Genomic DNA, 21,250 nt, shown 5'->3' on the forward strand with positions numbered 1-21,250 from the left:
TGTGTTGCTGACCAGCTGATCTATTTTGTTTTATGGCTGGTGTGATAGGTGTATAAATATTTGTGTTTTGAGGGAAAAAAACTCAAACAAAACAACTCTTTACATTTATACTGGAAGGCCACAATAAGGTCTCCTTGGAGCCTTCTCTTCTCCAAACTGAGCAGCCCCAACTCCCTCAGTGTGTGGAATTTAGAAACCTGACCTGTCATTTAAACCACCATGAAAGTGTCTTGGCACTACCTGGAGAGGGGAGGATCAATGCTGTGGCAAACTGAGCTAGCACACACGCCCTGGAGATGTGAAACAGGAAGAAATGGTCATTTTTTCAACAACTGGCTGTGAAAAGGATCCTTGATAGCCAATTCTGCCCTCATTTATGCCAGGGACCAGCCTTGGTGACCTGTGTGTGTTTGAGGAAGCACCCCAGAGGGCAGGATTTGGGCTCCAGCCAGAGCAGCTGGAGCCAGTGGAAGGTGGTGGAGTCACCATCACTGGCAGTGTTTAAAAAGGGCCTGGATGAGGCACTTGGTGCCATGGTTTAGTTGATTAGATGGTGATGGGTGATAGGCTGGACTTGATGATCTCAAAGGTCTTTTTCAACCCGGTTAATTCTGTATTCTGTATTCTGTATTTCATCTCTATTCACATCAGGAGAAGCTGATAGAGTATGTATCCTTAGAGCACCTTTGATGGGAACTTCAGTAGGAAAAATGTCCTCCAGTTTGACTGGTGTAAGTACCTCTCCCAGTATATGCCCTACTATGCCCAGCATCTGAGTTCAGTCTAACTCTTCTTTCCTCCCCTTTGGTTTTTCCCTGTATTTATGAAATATATAATTCCACCCTCTGAGTCACCATGGCACAAGCTACATCTCTTTGGGCATTGTCTGTCAGGCATTTTCTACATTTCTGTACTTAACCTTTAGGGTCTTTTTGGATGCTGTCTTCAATGTTTCACTGCCTCCAATATGACACACAACTTGGACACATGACCAAAAGTCAAGAATTCAACTGTTTTTCTCAAGGCTCTATGTATACAGAACAGGAACTAGTTCAAACTCTACACAAAGTCACTGCCTTGGTGCAGTTTCTTACCATTGTCTTTTTGTCAGCTTTCTGAACTGTGTAGCCTGAGATTTGTGCATTGCCATCATCTTGTGGAGGTGTCCACTCCAGTGCTGCATTGAATCCCCAAACATCTACAAGCTTTACATTCTGAGGAGGGCCAGGCTTGTCTGCAGAAGAGACATAAAACCCCCTAAACCTTAGCTTTTGGGTCATCCAAGAGTTTAGTAATTGTTCCAAAGCAATATACTGCATTTATGTGAAGTTGAAACTGTAAACAGGAAAGTTGAGAAATTTCCAAAGACTCTCCTTATAGTCTTCTGAGAGGCCTGAAATCTACTGAGAAATAGACACCATGATAGAATTAGTAACACAGGAACCAAGAAACTCTTTCTTAAAATGGAAGAAGAATTTAGTGTTATTTGGATGGGTGTGATTAACTCTTTGTAGTTTTATTACTTGCTTCATTACTCCTCTGTGATTTCTCAGCTAAGGAAGTGTGGCTCTTTGGGAGTATACCTGACTTTGTCTCCTGTCACCTCACTGCTTGTTAGCTTGCCCACGAGTGGCATTCTCTGTAATAACTAGAGAAAGAACAAACTCCCAAAGAGGTACAGAAGCCTATGATCATCTTCATATACCTGGAAATATATTGAGGACTAGATATTATAAAATTACAATGGGTTTTTTTCTGCTTTTAAGGTTTGCTCATATTTATACCAATGCTTTTTAGTCACATCCTGTAACATTTACATTAGATTTATTAGTTCATATTCCTGTTTTAACTTGAAGATGCTACTTCCTCTTTCTTATGTGTTAGGTTGTTGATCACAGTTACAGGGCCTGTTTGGGATGTGACCATTAAGCCTGGGGAGATGGTCTTGGGATAGATCAGGATAATTTTTGGCAGTGCATTCCTTTAAGATGACACCAGGAAAGAGACTAGGAATTGTATAAGAGAGAAAAAATATCCACCCAGGCTCAAGCTAACTAGACACTCTTAACAGAGAAAGGCATTAAATATGATTTTTTAGAATTCTCAGTATTGTGTCTTCTTGTAATTTCTAATTCTTCTAACAGCACAGGCAGTTCAGGACAAGTGGCCCCCTGAGCTGGGTGATAGGGTCAGGGAGCAGTGTATTGCCCTGGAAATCCATGAGGACTTAGTTTGGGACTGGCTGAGCCACAAGTCCATGGGACTTGATGGGATCCATCCTAGGGTGCTGAGAGAGCTGGCAGATAGAATAGAATAGAATAGAATAGAATAGAATAGAATAGAATAGAATAGAATAAACCAGGTTGGAAGAGACCTTCAAGATCATCACGTCCAACCTATCACCCAACACCACCTAATCAACTAACCCATGTAACAAAGCACCCTGTCAAGTCTCCTCCTGATGAGCTGGCCGAGCCGCTCTCCATCATTTTCCTCCAGTCCTGGCTCACCGGTGAGGTCCCAGATGACTGAAGACTGGCCAATGTGGTCCCCATCCATAAGAAGGGTTGGCTGGAGGAGCCTGGAAACTCCAGGCCTGTCAGCCTGACCTCAGTGCCAGGGAAAATTATAGAGCAGATCATCTTGGTGGCAATAACTGCACACCTGAAGGATGGCCAAGGGCTCAGGTCCAGTCAACAGGGACTTAGGAGGGGCAGGTCCTGCCTGACCAACCTGATCTCCTTCTATGATCAGGTGATTGCCTGGTGTATGTGGGAAGGGCTGTGGGTGTGGTCTACCTGGACTTCAGCAAGGCCTTTGACACCGTCCCCCACAGCAAACTGCTGGCTAAGCTGTCAGCTCGAGGCTTGGACAGCAACACTCTGTGCTGGGTTAGGAACTGGCTGGAGGGCTGAGCCCAGAGAGTGGTGGCGAATGGTGCCACATCCAGCTGGCGGCCAGGCACCAGTGGCGTCCCCCAGGGATCAGTGCTGGGCCCCATCCTGTTCAATATCTTTATTGCTGATTTGGATGAGGGGATTGAGTCAGTCATCAGCAAATTTGCAGATGACACCTAGCTGGAAGCAGATGTTGATCAGTTAGAGGGCAGAAGGGCTCTGCAGGGGGACCTCGACCAACTGGACAGATGGGCAGAGTCCAACAGGATGGCATTCAACAAATCCAAGTGCCAGGTGCTGCACTTTGGCCACAACAACCCCAGGCAGTGCCACAAGCTGGGGCCAGAGTGGCTGGAGAGCTGCCAAACAGAAAGGGACCTGGGCGGGCTGATTGACAGCCGCCTAAACATGAGCCAGCAGTGTGCCCAGGTGGCCAAGAAGGCCAATGGCATCCTGGCCTGTATCAAGAATAGTGTGGCTAGGAGCAAGGAAGTCATTGTACCCCTGTACACTGCATTGGTTAGGTCACACCTTGAGTCCTGTGTCCAGTTCTGGGCCCCTCAGTTTAAGAAGGACATTGAGACACTTGAACATGTCCAGAGAAGGGCAACGAGGCTGGGGAGAGGCCTTGAGCACAAGCCCTGTGAGGAGAGGCTGAGGGAGCTGGGATTGTTTAGCCTGGAGAAGAGGAGGCTCAGGGGAGACCTCATTGCCCTCTACAACTACCTGACGGGGGTTTGTAGCCAGGAGGGAGTTGGCCTCTTCTCTCAGGCAATCAGCACCAGAATGAGAGGACAGTCTCAAGCTGTGCCAGGGGAAGTTTAGGCTGGAGGTGAGGAGAAAGTTCTTCACCGAGGGAGTCATTCATCATTAGAATGTGCTGCCCAGGGAGGTGGTGGAGTCACCATACTTGGAGGTGTTCAAGAGGACTGGACGTGGCACTTGGTGCCATGGTCTAGTCATGAGGTCTGTGGTGACAGGTTGGACTTGATGATCTTTGAGGTCTCTTCCAACCTTGGTAATACTGTGATATTAATGCAATGATTTTATCACCCTCACTGTCCTTATCTGCTGAAGGAACCCATAAAAGTGTATCCATTCTAGGATTGTCGTTTCCTTCTTCTTCAAATTCTTTTTCTCACTCTCGAAGCAGTAGGAAAAAATGGATAATAATGATAGTCAAAGATATGGAATGGCATCTCTTAAAATACAAAGAGTCTAACAATTAAGAAAGTTAAGAGTATAACTGAAGGCTGTACAATCATGGATAGCATGGAAAAGGTTAATAAATGATTATTCATGGGTTTTTTTCTGATACCAAACTGTAGAGACATCAAACTAGGTTATGAGGAGAGAGACTCAAAACAAACCAAATAGCTAGTTGTACATGCACTTAAACTGAAATTCATCACGAAAGAATGTATGGATTATGAAACTACATCTGGATTAAAAAACTAACTGCACAAAACCATGCAAGAAAAAGTCCCTTAAAACCTATGGGCCACACAGCTAGTTCTACTCCCTTCAAAAGGACACATCACTTCAGGATGGGAAAATACACTAGGAAAATAAAGGGACACGGTTGGAGTGTTGTCATATGCTCTCAACCCTGGTCAAGAAGGGAATCTGAAGTAGTTGGATCTCTGGATTGCCCTGGTATGGCCACTATTTTGTGTTGTGTGATATACTTCATTTTGATGTTGCCAGGTTCTTACCTACGATTTGTATCGTTATTGCAACTTTATCAGTCATGTTTTCTATCTGAAGAGTGATTTCATACACTCCTGAGTGATGAAGCTCTGCCTTTCTGATAAAAAGGATTGTGTCTGCGTTGCTGTTCCGAATTCCCACGTCTTTGGAGTCTAGAGTTTGGCCACCTTTTGTCCAACTGATTTTGGGTCTTGGTTTACCCTGAAGAGGAAAAGAGGAATAATGTTATTTTACTTTTTTTTTTAGGCTATTATAGATTTTAATTAATTTTTTCTATTTTTTTTTTAATTTAGTAAGCTGTAAGTCTAGAAAGACTAATTCAATATGCAGAGCTGAGACAGTAAACTACCTACTTTCCAGTTTGTTTTCTTGCAGACAAATATTTGCTCCCACCTGTGTGAATTAGTGGCACTATGCCCTGAGGACGCTACTTCATTATAGTTAGAGCAGGGACTGAAATTATATTGAGAATAAATCCAGAAAAGGTCAAGGGAGGTGATCCTCCCCCTCTACTCAGCTCTGGTGAGACCCCACCTGGAGTACTGCGTCCAGTTCTGGAGCCCCTAGTACAAGAGGGATGTGGAGGTGCTGGAAGGTGTCCAGAGAAGGGCCACGAGGATGATCAGAGGGCTGGAGCACGTCTCCTGTGACACTGAAGGAGTTGGGGCTGTTCAGTTTGGAGAAGAGAAGGCTCTGAGGTGACCTCATTGTGGCCTTCCAGTATCTGAAGGGGGCTACAGGAAGGCTGGGGAAGGACTTCTCAGGCTCTCAGGTAGTGATAGGACTAGGGGGAATGGAATGAAGCTGGAGGTGGGGAGATTCAGGATGGATATGAGGAGGAAGTTCTTCCCCATGAGAGTGGTGAAACCCTGGAATGGGCTGTCCAGGGAGGTGGTTGGGGCACCGTCCCTGGAGGTGTTTAAGGCCAGGCTGGATGAGGCTCTGTCCAGCCTGCTGTAGTGTGGGGTGTCCCTGCCCATGGCAGGGGGGTTGGAACTAGCTGATCCTTGTGGTCTGTTCCAACCCTGAATGATACTATGATAACTGAAAGAAATCATACTTTTGCTGGTCTGGTACACTTTCTCAGGCATCTATGAAGCTGACAGTTGATCTCTCTGGCTCTGATTATTAGTAACTACCAGAAGTCTTTAACAGATATTATGCATTTACTAAGTTTTTACCCCTTCTCCTGCCTTTCTTAGAATATTTGTTTGTCTGTCCTCGGGCACTTTAAAGACTTTTTGAGAAACTGTTATAATCTTGAAGCCTTTTGATGTGAAACTTACTGTGTAATTAATTCTTTCTGCCTTGCAAAAATTGTTTTGGTGATTGTCAGCCTGAGCAGTCAATGTCACTACACCCATGGAAGATGACATTGTGGAATCAGTAAGGTATCTGTGGTTTATGTCACTGTCACTCAGCCACTTCCAGAAAAACTGGTAGGCAATATTTGTTCTTTAATAACTGTTTGAGTACTACTTCCACAGTACAGCTCCAAACCAGGAATCCCAGGAAAACAAAAAGGGCCATATCAACTGTACTTACAGTCAGTCTAGCAGAAAATAACTTGGTGAGGTTTTTCCCCTAAGTTTCTATCAGATTAACCTGGTGAAACAGTGCAGCACAGGGCTAGGCGAATGCCACGAGGAACTCAAATGGAGGAGGAATGGTCAAACCATCCAAGCCAGCAATTGGATCTGCTTAGGTTGCCATGGAACTGAAATCTAAGGCACTGAAATACGGACATATACTGCTCTCCTCCTCCAGTAAACAGCAGTTCACTGGGTGTCTGGAATGTGATCCTCAAGGCTGTATCTTTCTCCTTAGGCTACTCAGACTCATGATTTAGGTGCTTTTAAGGCAGGCAGAATAAAATATTTGTGGTTTGTTGCACCCTTGTTTCAGGTTTGTCTTGTGTTTTCTCAGAGAGTCTGTGCAGCATGATTTTATTTCTCTGTGGTATTAGAAAAAAAAATATCTTCTTTTATGTGTCAGGCCAAGATCTGTCCAAAGTTCATAGTATCACAGTATCAGTCAGGGTTGGAAGGGACCACAAGGATCAGCTAGTTCCAACCCCCCTGCCATGGGCAGGGACACCCCACACTAGATCAGGCTGGCCAGAGCCAGTAAGTTGCACTTACAGGACTTTTAAAACACCTAGAAATTGTGATTCTTTCACAAATGCTCTTTTCTCTGGCATATAAATAAGCAGATGTATTGTAATTGATTTTAGAACACGGCTGATAATAAACCTTAAATGAGCAATGAGTTTGGATCTTCCCTTTTCCCCATCTGGTAACTGATTTTCCTATTGCCTTCTGCCAAGAAATATAGGCACCTCAGGCCTGCAGCTCTGCAATATTAGATTCAAGATTATTTTGTGCAGTTGTAGAGAGAATAGAATAGAATAGAATAGAATAGAATAGAATAGAATAGAATAGAATAGAATAGAATAGAATAGACCAGGTTGGAAGAGACCTTCAAGATCATCGCTTCCAACCTATCATCCAACACCACCTAATCAACTAACCCATGCAACCAAGCACCCCATCGAGTCTCCTCCTGAACACCTCCAGTGGTGGCGATTCCACCACCTCCCCGGGCAGCCCATTCCAGTGGGCAATCACTCTCTCTGTGTAAAACTTCTTCCTGACCTCCAGCCTGGGTCCTGGTCTCATTTCATAGCACTCATACAAAAACCTAGTAGAGGAAGCCTTGGCCTGCCTTATTCAGCTGGAAGGTATGGTAGAAATTCTTGAACAAGTAAAAGGATGTGGGTTTGTTGTCTTTTTGTTGGGCTTTGTCTGTTTTCGTTTGGTTTTCCATATCTGTTTCTGGTTATTGGTGAACTTGAGAGTTGGCTCTATTTTACTTTCCACATATGTGTGTATTTTAAAAGTAAATGAGGATTTACATTTAAAAATTTGGCTAAGGGAGAATGCTTTCTGAATAAAAGTAAAATGGTGTCATTGTATGAAAATTTTATGTGCGTTGCTAATTTGTCAAGGCAAGTGTGTGGCTGGGTGTCCTGACTGATTACAAGATTCAGTAGCTGCTGATGGAATGAGAAATGAGGTGAATCAAGCATCTGGCCCCAACTACCATAGTAAAAACGGGCATGAGAAACCACATAGTTATCTTTGTCACAAGAAATATCTTGACTATAAATCAAGCTTTGCTAATTGTTCCAATCTGCTTGATCAGATACGTTCACTCACAGCACCTCTTTTTTTGAGGTGCTATGTGTGTCAGTAAAAGATTGTTCTGAGTGTAGGTTTTCATACACTCTTATATTTATAGACTGTGAAAAGCAGGAACAGATAGAAAGTATGTTCCTAATATGTATCTCAGAGGATCAGATTTCTGCTATGTGTAACAGGTAATCCGAGAGAGAACAGTGAGTGACAGAGCGGGTAAACAACACACCGGGGAAATTTCACAGCATTTACTGACAGGGAGGAATGAATTTAAATGCTTTTAGATGTTTATATTCTCATACATAACGATGGGCAAGAAGGCTGCTCAGTAATACTGTGAATTTATCCCCTAATAGCACATAATGTCCCTTCAACCATGTGTCCCCATAGTTAATTTTGAAACAAGAATGTGTCGATTACCTTCCTTTCAGAGGAACATCGCACCTGCTTAATGAACTCAAGAGAAAAAGGGCCAGTAATAATATTGTACTTGTTCTTTTCTCTACATTTTGATGCGAAGATTTTAATAGATTTACAAATAGCATTTAGCCCAGGATACCTTTGCGAGGTATTTAATAGAATTTCAGTGGTAAATGCCATATAGTGACCATGAAGGTCAATAGCATGGTTGCACAGAAACTGTAAGCAGTAGAAACAACTGACTTACACTTTCGTTAGTATTCTGCCTGCTCATGTTCCCTGGCTCAGGCTTCACAGTAATCCCAATACTTACTTATTTTCTCCTCTATCCTTTTTATAATTCAATAGAATAGAGTTAACCAGGTTGGAAAAGACCTTCAACAACATCAAGACCAACCTATCACCCAACACCATCTAATTAACTAAACCAAGGCACCAAGTGCCTCATCCAGTCTCTTCTTAAACACTTCTGGTGATGGTGACTCCACCACCGCCCTGGGCAACCCACTCCAATGGCCAATCACTCTTTCTGTGGAGAACTTCCTCCTAACATCCACCCTAAACCACTCGTGGTGCAGCTTGAGACTGTGTCCTCTTGTTCTGGTGCTGGGTGCCTGGGAGAAGAAACAACTCCCTCCCAGCTACAACCTCCCTTCAGGGAGCTGTACATAGCTATAAGGTCTCCCCTGAACCTCCTCTTCTCCAGGCTAAGCAACCCCAGCTCCCTCAGCCTCTCCTCACAGGGCTTGTGTTCCAAACCTCTCCCCAGCTTTGTTGCCCTTCTCTGGACACATTCCAGCAACTCCTAAAGATGCAGTCCTAGCTACTTAGAGCCCTTTTCTCCAACAGAAAGTGAGTAATGTAAACTTTTTCAAAACGTAAAGTGAAATGTTCTTTTTGCTTTGCTTTTTTGGAAGATCTTCAGTTTTGCTAAATAGCTTTAGCAGTATTACAAAATTGCACTATTCATTCAAAGAAGACCTCTTGAATTAAAATATTCCAGTTTTATTCTCAGGCTAAAATTTGGTGTTGATGGATAGATTTTGTCATTTTTTGTAAGCCATATCTTTCTGGAGACCAGAGTTTATATATCAACACATGAATTGCCTATCAGTCAGCTACTACTCAAAGGAGTTCTGAATCAGTTGGTTCATTTCAGCCAAATTTGACAATGCACCAGAAATCCCCAAGGTTAGTTTAGTAAAGTTTTGTGAAAACTGATGACAGGGTGTCATGTGTTTTGCCTGGCAACAGGTGAAGGCTCAGGCAGGATAAGTGAAGCTCTGCATTAATTCCTGCATGTACTGTCTCGGGGAGCTAAGGACATGCCAGCTTGAACTGCCTGGGGGAGCAGAGCAAAGAAGTGGCAAATCTCTGGGGACATTGCAACTAGGCTGCTGCAAGCAAGACAGGTGTGTTATTGTGCTGGGGAGATGGTGATACAGCGGATATGAGACACAAACCAATGAAATGCCAAACTTCACCAGTTTCTCTGCTTGTGGGATGGCTTGTCCATTTTGTGCGCATTTTCTTCAACGTGGACAACAAAGCAGTAAAACTGTCTGTTGATTTATTTTTTTAAGACTTAAGTAACTCCAAAATGCCAGATTTAAAATCTTGGGTTGTGCATGTGTCTAGCCCAGAATGAAGGGGCTATTTTAGCAATGCTGGAGAAAAGGAATGTGAAAGAAAGGAAATAAATGTGATGGTGTCAAAGTAGTGTGAGCATGCAATTCAAGGTAGTTGCACCCTGTATTGGTTTGCAGCTGTTCACTGATTTAATAGATCTTTGTAAGAAAGCAATTTTTTGTGTAACCCAGTAGCTACAGAGATTTTGCTCTTGTACAGATTTTTTTCATCCCCCTGATGGTACTGTCCAAATAAAAGAATATTGGTAATGTCTCCCTTGCTGAAAAAAATATTTTGCCTATCTCTAGCATCTTTAACATGAGAGTTAAAAAGCTCAGTAATAACAGTGATTCTGGCCTGCATTAGGAATAGTGTGGCCAGCAGGAGCAGGGAAGTCATTGTGCCCTGCACTCTGCATTGGTTAGGCCACACCTTGAGTCCTGTGTCCAGTTCTGGGCCCCTCAGTTTAAGAAGGACATTGAGACACTTGAATGTGTCTAGAGAAGGGCAACAAGGCTGGGGAGAGGCCTTGAGCACAGCCCTGTGAGGAGAGGCTGAGGGAGCTGGGATTGTTTAGCCTGGAGAAGAGGAGGCTCAGGGGTGACCTCATTGCCCTCTACAACTACCTGAAAGGTGGTTGTAGCCAGGAAGGGGTTGGTCTCTTCTCCCAGGCACCCAGCACCAGAACAAGAGGACACAGTCTCAAGCTGCACCAGGGGAAGTTTACGCTTGAGGTGAGGAGAAAGTTCTTCCCAGAGAGAGTTGTTAGCCATTGGAATGTGCTGCCCAGGGAGGTGGTGGAGTCACTGTCCCTGGAGGTGTTCAAGAGGGGGTTGGATGTGGCACTTGGTGCCATGGTGTAGTCATGAGGTCTGTGTTGATAGGTTGGACTCGATGATCCTCGAGGTCTCTTCCAACCTTAGTTATACTGTGATACTGTGATACATTTTCACAAATGTCTGTCCTGGACAGAGACACTTCAGTTTCATCAGATTATAAATGAGGAATAGATTAAACAAAGTATCTGTTATTACTGAGGGTATCTGACAGAGACAGAATCTCCAGTTTACAATTTCTTTTCTTGTGTCTCATTCAGAAAGCCTTTTCCTTTCTCACACCAGTTCTTGCACTGTATTGATATTGTAGTCTTGCATCTGAAAAAACCCCATGTGCTGTTTTACAAATGGTCTTTACAGCTGCTTATATAGCTGTAGAAAACACACAGGCAGGGTAACTGGTTAGGTCAGCCTGTGTGGATGCTTCAGCAATTTTGCACTTGCCCTAATGGTATGTGTAGTTGCATTCATGCACTCTAGATTATCCTTGGCATGCTGTTTTTACATCTTGACCTCATTTACAAGATTTTTTGCATACATACAGATTCTATGTAGGTCCAGTTGTGATACTCTCTTTATGTACAAACTCTGATTTTTGTAGTCAGCTTTTCAGAAATGAAAATACACACTTCTGGCAATGAAGTTGCCTAGTAATATCATGTTCCTTGCCTGCTAAACAGCACTTGGGTGAATTCTTAATGCTTTTGTGTAATTACTTGTGCTCTAAGATGCATCCTATAGGGTAAGCAAGGCTTGCACCTGTTTTCAGCTCTTACTTTTTCTTCCTCCCCAAAAGAGGGGATTATGGAAAAAACTGACTGTAAAAAAAAATGTGACTGAATGAAGAATGATTTTGTTTCTATTTTTTACCTCCTTTCTTTAAGGTTTGAGATGTTGTTTTGTTTCATTTTGTTTTTCAATTGGCCATCTTTCATGTAATACTGCTTAAGCAGTAAAGCAATAGGAACTTGCCTAAGGGAAAGCACTTTAGGTAAGTAATAATAAATAACCATGACAAAATAGAAACCAATCCATACCTGAAAAGGGATCACAATATTGATTGTCTCACCCACTTTCTTCACCAGAGTCTGTCTGAGATGGCGTGGCAACCAGATTTTGGGACGCTCTGCAGTTAAGCATTAGCACATTAAATATAAACCCGTTGCTAATTTAAATACGATTTATAGCAGAAGGAAGACAAAACACCAAAGAGAAGAGGCTTGGATATTTGTAAGCATAGGAAAATTGTGTGAACAGTGTTTATACAATCAGGAACCAGTCAACTCTCCAAGTGCTTTGAAATGTATTTGACTTCTGGATACATATTTGACTTCTGTTACATATTTACAACTGAGCAGATTCAATGATAGCAGGATTTATGTAACTTACAGGTATGAAATGCCAGATTTGGGTGGCTTCTCTTGTATGTGAGCACTTTGCTTCTTTGGAAAAGTACCAGTTCAGTAGAAGGGATGGGATAAAAGGTGTGTTGGTAGAAGAATGATTATAGACTATGATTAATCTCTTGCTATGCAGCTCTGTGTATATTGCCATGTGGAGATATTTATGAACTTACTCAGAAAGCAGAGCAATCCACATATTTCTTTTACCTTTTACAGGTATTCAGTTACAGTTCTTTAAGGTGGAAGTAGTGTATGCTCATTGCAGCAGCTTATCTTTCACTAACAAAAAGAGGCCCTTAGTGCATGGTTTTTTCCATCTAGTCCTTGCTTTCCTCTACCTCACTAGAAAGCTTCCTGTGTTCTCCACATGTTCCTTATTCTTTCCCTAGTCGTTCACAGAAACAATTTCTTTACATAAAGTTGGAGCATCTGTCTTCACGTCCATTTAGTTTTAAGATGCATTGCAACTTGGTGTCATTTACAGTGAGTCATTTTACTGTTAGTGAGACTCTGGCAGACACTTCATGTCATTCAAGGTTGAGGAATCCACTATTAGCAGCTCCTGATGCCTCTTGGACAGCAGTCAAATGAGTTATAATCTATCGACTGCTGTTGGATGACACGCAGGGTGTTAATTAATAAGCTAGGGCAATCAAGTACAGATAATGGCTTTTATTTAAATAGATCTCTTGCCACAGCCAACTTCGTCATTTTGCATGCTGTTAAATGCCGACACTGCCATTACAGGAGATGAAATGGCCTCGTTTTGAAAGCAAGAGGTAGGATTATGTTTGAATAGGTATGCTTTAGAAATATAAGACCTGGATGTTACAGTAATGTTCTCAGAATCAGAAGACAAGGGCTACATATTCAAAGTAAAAGAGTTGTTTGGGTGTTATTCTCAGAAGATGGCAGAATTGTGACCAGAGAACATAGCTGATAATATTTACTTGATATACAGATACTCACGCAGGATCTCTTGAACAGTAACAGGCTCTTTGGTTATCGCTGCTCCACTCTCGCCAGCCAAGTTTATAGCCTTTATACGGAAATGAAGTTTGTCCCCTGTGACTAGGTCTTTAATCAGTGCAGATGTGCGCTCAGTTAGGCCAGGAAGAGCTGGAATCCATTCTGTAGCTGCAAGGAGAGTATTTGCATACTCCAATAGTATATTTTCCAAACTAATGCCTTGGGGACAACTGAAAGCTAATCTGTTAGGGTAAAATGAGTATCTCATGCCATACGGCACAAAAGGGAAGAAACTAAGATGGACAAAAGAACCCTGTCTCTAGATGTGTTTACACATAGAATTGAGAAAAATAGCTAAAGGGTAAGAGAATCACCTTCAGGTAGTTCCTTTAACAATCTGTCTTACAGAGCTTACAGACTTCTCTACATTTATTTTCATGAGCAGAAGTTTGTTTAGCAAGAAACTGAAGCTTTAATTTGTTGGGTTTTTTTCTTAGTATATATCCTGTCAGTGTCCAAACAGACTAGTGAGAGCCACATATGCTGAAAATAATAATAGAAGATGTAATTTGTAATTTATTATTAACTTCTCAGTTGACACTGTAGAACAGAGTTCCTGGGGGTCCCTTAATTGCTTTAGTGACACACAAGTACAATTGCTAAAATCACTTTTTTATGACAATGCCATAGGGATTCTGGTAAGTCCAAGATGATATCTCATTAAGAACAAATTATGCTCTGTAAAAGTCTTAGTTTAAGTTATATGGTAATTGAGCTATGTCATAAAAAAAATTTAATGACTAAGTGATTATGTGTATATATGGTGCAATTATACTCTGTTATCAGATGACAAGTATTAAATGAGATAAGGTGACAGTTACCTGAAAGTTTGACTGATGTTCTTACAGACATTTCATTAGACCAGTCTTAAGGAATATGCAATTTGTGAATGATACAAAAGTACAGTAGTGACTATGGAACAGCACCAGTATTTTTGTAGTAATTTTCTGTATTAAAGTTTAAGATGATTGTGAAGATGACATCATAGTTGGTGTGACTGTCATAGTTTTACATGCATGTAATTCTGGTGAGGGTAGACAAGGATGTTAGAGTTCAAATTTAAAGATACTGGATATGCTTAATTTACTGGAATATTGCAGTGATGCAATTGTAATTCTAGTATTTTAATAATGTTCATTTGCTGCTGGCTAGTACTTGTGCTTACTTACATCCATCTTTGCAGTACTCCACAATATAACCATCTAATCCCCCAGCTCCAATCCTCTCCGGGGGTCTCCATTTCAAGGCAACAGTGCTGTCAGAAACGTCTTCCACTGTGAAGTGGGTTGGTTCACTTGGAGGAGCTATAAGGAAACAGGTAGAAGTAAATTCCAAGAAACAGCAATATAACTGAGAATTCAAAGGCTACAGGAGGAGGGATTAGCATCTGAATGATATACCACTACCTGTTTTAATAAATTTAGTTGAAGCTCAGTTGTAACACCTAATACTTCTTTTACTAGAAAGTGCAGCATAAGATTCCTATAAGGGGGTGGGGACAAGAGGTTAAGATAGTAGTTCCTACTCACGTAGGAAAGCCAGTGACGAAACATGAGCTGAAAGAAGTCAAATTGTCAGCATAAGTCTGCAGAAAAGTTTAGGAGTAAAAGTGTATAGAATTTTTATGGTGTATTTACAGCCTCATTGTAATCAGACAAAATTCACACAGAGCACCAAATTAATCAGTGGCTAAATTTGACTCATTTTCCTCTAACAGTGGAGACAATGACCGAAAGTTATCACCAAATGTTTATAGAAACACTAGTACAAATTTGCACATTTGTAATAGAGATAGACCTAAGAAAAACCATTTTGGGGCTGAAAAGTTTTCACTTCAGTGTAAACTTTTACAGGAGTGTCATGGCAGTTTTAAAACACACTGTTCAGAAAGACTGATAGCTAAATTCAGCCCTCTTAAGCATGACCATTTTCTTCTAATTAACAAATAATAAATAAAAGCCCTTACCAGAGAATCCCAGACAGACACAAATGCCAGTGTGAAATAATTTCTTCCAAAAAGCAAAGAGAAAGACAACTTTCCCAAAATAACATTTAGTGTGATGGGACCAAAAGTATGTGGCACAGAAGCGATCATGTTAAAGAGATGCATGTTTGGTATACCCTGTCTATATATATCAAACTGATCATCTTTTTACCATCCATAACACCTTTTACATAAAAAGTAAGTTAAATACAGATTTATAAATTGTGCACCTGATTGAAATTGATCTTAGTTCCCAAAGCTGCTGTAAAAAAATAAAAATTAGAGCAGAATCACCCATTTTCCTTTCTGCAGCTGTGTCAAAATTATTTGGATTTAAATAGCAGCAAGAACTGTGAACACTGGGAACATAACCACACAGAACATGATCAAAACCCCAAACCTCTTCTCTGAAGCAGTTAAGTGTGAACTTTCTTAATCAAGTAAAACTCTTGCCTATCCCATGAAAACTTTGGACCTTTTTTTTCAGTAGCTCCATGTGATGGTTTTCGTTTGCCTTCTCTGGTTGCAGACCAGCCGTTGTGTGTTTGAAATCCAGAATTAGGAGACCCTTCTTGCTGTTCATCCTTTCCTTCTGATCCCTTCACTGCATCGTCTGCTTTTACATTATCTCCTTCAGAAGGCTGTCCCCCTTCACTGATATTTGTAGATTTAGCAACTCTAGTCATTTTAATCTCCAGCTATTTGTATTTCTATGGGTCTTCTTTCTAAAGCTCTTAGGAGGCAGACTTCCTGAGTGCTCCTTTAGTTTGCTCCCTGTTCACAGACTGCAGAAGACACTGTACAGCTGTGTCAGGAGGGATTATTTATAGAAAATGATTTCTCAAATATTATCTTAATCAGATATATCCTATTAGCTGTGGAGCAGGCTAGGATTAAGGGAGTACTGGGTGGGACACTGTGATAATTGCACCTATAAGGGAATGGGGGAAGCTGAGAGCGACAGAGAAATTTTTGTCAATTAGTTCTCCTTTCCATATCCAGCTTGACTCTCACACTTCTAATTATACCAACTAAAAATTCAGCAGCAATTTCGTGAAACTGGAACCTCTGTGCTCCTCAGGAAGGGGAATGAGAGATAGAGAAGAGGAAGATTACAATGGAAAAGGGTGATTAAATATAGAATATGGAGATAGTTGATAGCCTCTTTCCAAATATGTTCAATTGTAAAGGCAGTTGAAGAGAAGAGGTGAAAATTATTCAGTCTTGGTTGTATCCTAAAAATGACATATTATGTTAAAACTCACCAATTGGCATAAAGGGTTGTGAGGCAGGACTTGGCCGGGACATGCCAATAGAATTCACAGCATAAACCCTCATCTCATAGACTACTCCTTCAATCATTCGCTTGGCTTCATAGGTTAGTTCTTTTAAAAGGTCAAAGTTCAGTCTCATCCATCGATAGCTCTTCTTCTTCTTCCTCTCTAAAATATAGCCTGGAAAAGACAGCTCTTAAGATGTGAAAGAACTGCAAATTATCATTTTGGGATGGCTTTCAACAAGTCCAAGTGCCGAGTGCTGCACTTTGGCTACGGCAATCCCATGCAGAGCTGTAGGCTGGGGTCAGAGTGGCTGGAGAGCTCCCAAACAGAGAGGGACCTGGGGGTGCTGATCGACAGCCACCTGAATATGAGCCAGCAGTGTGCCCAGGTGGCCAGGAGGGCCAATAGCATTCTGGCCTGCATTAGGAATAGTGTGGCCAGCAGGAGCAGGGAGGTCATAGTGCCCCTGTACTCTGCTTTGGTTAGGCCGCACCTTGAGTACTGTGTCCAGTTCTGGGCTCCTCAGTTTAAGAAGGACACTGAAACACTTGAGCGTGTCCAGAGAAGGGCAACAAGGCTGGGGAGAGGCCTTGAACACAAGCCCTATGAGGAGAGGCTGAGGGAGCTGGGATTGTTTAGCCTGGAGAAGAGGAGGCTCAGGGGTGACCTCATTGCCCTCTACAACTACCTGAAGGGTGGTTGTAGCCAGGAGGGGGTTGGCCTCTTCTCCCAGGCAACCAGCACCAGAACAAGGGGACACAGTCTCAAGCTGCGCCAGGGGAGGTTCAGACTCGAGGTGAGGAGGAAGTTCTTCACCGAGCGAGTCATTCGGCATTGGAACGGGTTGCCCAGGGAGGTGGTTGAGTCATCGACCCTGGAGGCGTTCAAGGGGAGATTGGACGTGGCACTTGGTGCCATGGTCTAGTCATGGGGTCTGTGTTGATAGGTTGGACTCGATGATCCTCGAGGTCCTTTCCAACCTAAGTGATACTGTGATACTGTGATCATCTCACATGATGAGGAATAAAGAAAAACACCTTCCCCACCACCAACGGTACAACATCTAAATGTGATTCAGCATTACTGTATAGCTCTGCTGTTTTCCTCCAGTTTCCATTTGTATTATTTCCCTTCTATCTGACATTCTCACCTGAGCAATTATACTTTTCAGAGTAGAAATTACTTAGAATTGTCTGGTGTTAGGCTTTAGGCACATTTTGCATGCTATACACTAATGCTGAGGTATTTACAGTATCACAGTATAACTAAAGTTGGAAGAGACCTTGAGGATCATTGAGTCCAACCTGTCACCAAGGACCTCATGACTAGACCATGGCACCAAGTGCCATGTCCAATCTCCCCTTGAACACCTCCAGGGACGGTGACTCCACCACCTCCCTGGGCAGCACATTCCAATGCCTAACAACTCTCTCGGTGAAGAACTTTCTCCTCACCTCCAGCCTAAACTTCCCCTGGCACAGCTTGAGACTGTGTTCTCCTGTTCTGGTGCTGGTTTCCTGGGAGAAGAGACCAACCCCTTCCTGGCTACAACCACCTTTCAGGTAGTTGTAGAGGGCAATGAGGTCACCCCTGAGCCTCCTCTTCTCCAGAAGAGGAGATGTTATGTATGCATAACAGGGATACTGTAGTTTAAATGGCAATATGCAACTTAGAAGAAAAAAATCTAGTAAAAGTGAGGTAAAAATATACTGGTAGTGTTAGTGACAGTTGGTAAAGCAGGTTATTTCTGCATATGCACAGAATATATGATAGGCAAACATACTGCTCTAGTAATATAAAAGTACAATACCTCATGAAAGGTTTGCATAACAGGAAAGATGGGGTGTTAATTTGTTTTCTCTGTCTGTTGGCTATAGCTAATAAAGACTGTAGCAGACTGCCTGCAATGCTGCTGCTAACAATATGAAGGCAGATAAGAATGCATAAGAACTTTAAATGGTATTGGTGATATTCTTGATTGCTTCAGCTCATTCTCTGCATTGCATGGTAACTTTGACCTCTAGTTTTTAGTACAGAAGTTGAGGTCACTAAACTGATTGATAAGTCTTATGTGACCTGTGGTGTGGGGTTGTAGGCAACTAGTGACAGGGCAAGAGGGCAAGGTATGAAGCTGTGCCAGGGGAGGTTTAGGTTAGCTATTAGGAAGCACTTCCTCACAGAAAGGTTGTTCAGGCACTGGAGTGGACTGCCCAGCGAGGTGGTAGATTGGATGTAGCACTTGGTGGCATGGTTTAGCTGATGTCGTGGTGTTAGGTCATAAAGGGGATTTGATGATCTCAGAGGTCTTTTCCAACCTCAATAATTCTGTGATGGACAATTATGAAGCAGTTTTCTAAAAGAAACATTGAGTGCTTGAGATTGCAGATGACTAAAGTTGAGGACTGAGGAGGCCACAGATCTCTTTTGGGATTTCTGGGTAAGTCCAAGGGCCTGTATAGCAACCTAAAATTTCAGCCCTGAATGAGAATGTTTAACTATTTTAGCACTTTGTGCTTTGGTCATTAGTCACTGAAGTATTTCTCCCTTCAAATATCACGGGTAGGGGGCGCTCCCTTTCTAAAATTGAAGGACCAGAATCTAATCCAGTCTGAACGTTTGACCTATTGGTTAGTTTCTAAGGGTCAGCCTTGCTAGAGTGAATACAATCCTTCTGTTCCATTTTAAAGCAGAAAAAAATATAGGCAAGGCTGCTGGGGACTATTTATTTCAGCTCTTCTTACCAAGCACTGGTTGGCCACCATCATATTTAGGGGGTTGCCACTGCACAGTACAGTAATCTTCTCCGACGTTGCTGATCTTGGGAGCTTCTGGAGGGTCAGGGACATCTAAAGAAAGTGCAAGAATGAATGAGAGTTGTTACTGTTTCAATTTCTCTACAGAAGTCAATGAAGTATTTTCCTTTAACATTTTTTTTCTCTGTGTTGTATTGATACAGATTTGCCAGATAGCACCAGTAGGTACAATCAAGTCTGTATTATCTTAGACTAGAGTGAAACCTATTCTTTGATGCTTCTGCATTAGATTAGTTTTCTTTATATACCATCAGTTATTCAGCAACTTTGTTCTTTCCAGGACTAATCAACTTTTTTTTTGCAAGAATGTAAGGTTACAGGGTAATTCTGTTCAGAAAAAGAGGCTTGCCTCAGGGTATCTTGTTTTCTGCAGAATTAACTTTATCTAGAAAAACTTCAACCCTCAGTTGTTTGGTTTTCAATTGGTGGGGTTTTTTTTTGTTTGCTTGTTTCTTTTTTTTCATCTTGGAGATGTTTATAGTATATACAAGTCCAAGTGCCGAGTGCTACACTTTGGCTACGGCAATCCCATGCAGAGCTATAGGCTGGGGTCAGAGTGGCTGGAGAGCTCCCAAACAGAGAGGGACCTGGGGGTGCTGATTGACAGCCACCTGAATATGAGCCAGCAGTGTGCCCAGGTGGCCAGGAGGGCCAATGGCATCCTGGCCTGCATTAGGAATAGAGTGGCCAGCAGGAGCAGGGAAGTCATTCTGCCCCTGTACTCTGCTTTGGTTAGGCCGCACCTTGAGTCCTGTGTCCAGTTCTGGGCCCCTCAGTTTAAGAAGGACATCGAAACACTTGAATGTGTCTAGAGAAGGGCAACAAGGCTGGGGAGAGGCCTTGAGCACAAGCCCTATGAGGAGAGGCTGAGGGAGCTGGGATTGTTTAGCCTGGAGAAGAGGAGGCTCAGGGGTGACCTCATTGCCCTTTACAACTACCTGAAAGGTGGTTGTAGCCAGGAAGGGGTTGGTCTCTTCTGCCAGGCACCCAGCACCAGAACAAGAGGACACAGTCTCAAGCTGCGCCAGGGGAGGTTTAGACTCGAGGTGAGGAGGAAATTCTTCACCGAGCGAGTCATTGTCATTGGAATGTGCTGCCCAGGGAGGTGGTTGAGTCATCGTCCCTGGAGGTGTTCAAGAGGAGATTGGACATTGGACGTGGCACTTGGTGCCATGGTCTAGTCATGAGGTCTGTGGTGACAGGTTGGACTCGATGACCCTCGAGGTCCTTTCCAACCTAAGTTATACTGTGATACTGTGATATCCTGATTTAGGATTTATAAAAGATGAAAAGAGGTTTAGTCTTCTCTTTAGCAGTGAATTCTATGAATTCTAAATTTTATTGCTGTAAGTACAAGTAATTTTCTTAAATTATTTCTAAGTTTGCTTATAATCTGACTTTTTGTCATGTGTGGCAGGGGATAAACAAGTTAAACATTATGAAAAATGTGAAAACAATTACTGACTCAAAGCCATATTCCCCCCAGCTCTTCTGTGACAACCTGTTAGTCTTACATCAGAAAAATTATGTCCCTTTAGTCCATTAGACATTTGTTGCTTAGAGAATTTACTTAAAAACATAAACCACAACAAAATGCCAGTAAGTTTTTCCTATCTTAAACAGGCATGAAGCCTATACTTCAGAATGGAATGTCTTCTATAAAATGATGGGATCACCGGAAACTGGAAATGCATAAAAAGGAAATACATGGATTTCTACTGGGAGTTGTTCTCTTACTGTTTCACAAGGAAGGCAGCTACTTGTGAAAAATACCTCGGCCAAATTTTGTGACTGATGTTATTCCTGCCTCTATAGAATAGAATAGAATAGAATAGAATAGAATAGAATAGAATAGAATAGAATAGAATAGAATAGACCAGGTTGGAAGACACCTTCAAGATCATCACGTCCAACCCATCAACCAATCCAACCCACCTAAACAACTAAACCATGCAACCAAGCACCCCATCAAGTCTCCTCCTGAACACCTCCAATGATGGTGACTCCACCACCTCCCCAGGCAGCCCATTCCAATGGGCAATCACTCTCTCT

The 21,250-nt window shown here is 42.3% G+C and overlaps 1 protein-coding gene across 1 annotated transcript in view; it reads right to left on the reverse strand.

The window, feature by feature from the left end:
• Positions 1 to 21,250, reverse strand: part of MYBPC3 (myosin binding protein C3) — a 73,172-nt gene that overhangs the window by 7,311 nt on the left and 44,611 nt on the right. The window contains exons 24-30 of the mRNA XM_068161571.1: positions 19,127 to 19,231; positions 16,371 to 16,559; positions 14,291 to 14,425; positions 13,062 to 13,229; positions 11,727 to 11,815; positions 4,613 to 4,808; positions 1,095 to 1,234 (exon numbers count right to left, since the gene is read on the reverse strand). Coding sequence (XP_068017672.1) covers positions 1,095 to 1,234; positions 4,613 to 4,808; positions 11,727 to 11,815; positions 13,062 to 13,229; positions 14,291 to 14,425; positions 16,371 to 16,559; positions 19,127 to 19,231 — 1,022 coding nt within the window. The remainder of the gene's footprint in view (positions 1 to 1,094; positions 1,235 to 4,612; positions 4,809 to 11,726; positions 11,816 to 13,061; positions 13,230 to 14,290; positions 14,426 to 16,370; positions 16,560 to 19,126; positions 19,232 to 21,250) is intronic.

Source organism: Melanerpes formicivorus, unplaced genomic scaffold (genome assembly GCF_026170545.1).
Source record: "Melanerpes formicivorus ecotype bairdi unplaced genomic scaffold, bMelFor1.0.p_v2 SCAF_58, whole genome shotgun sequence".
Lineage (NCBI taxonomy): Eukaryota > Metazoa > Chordata > Aves > Piciformes > Picidae > Melanerpes > Melanerpes formicivorus.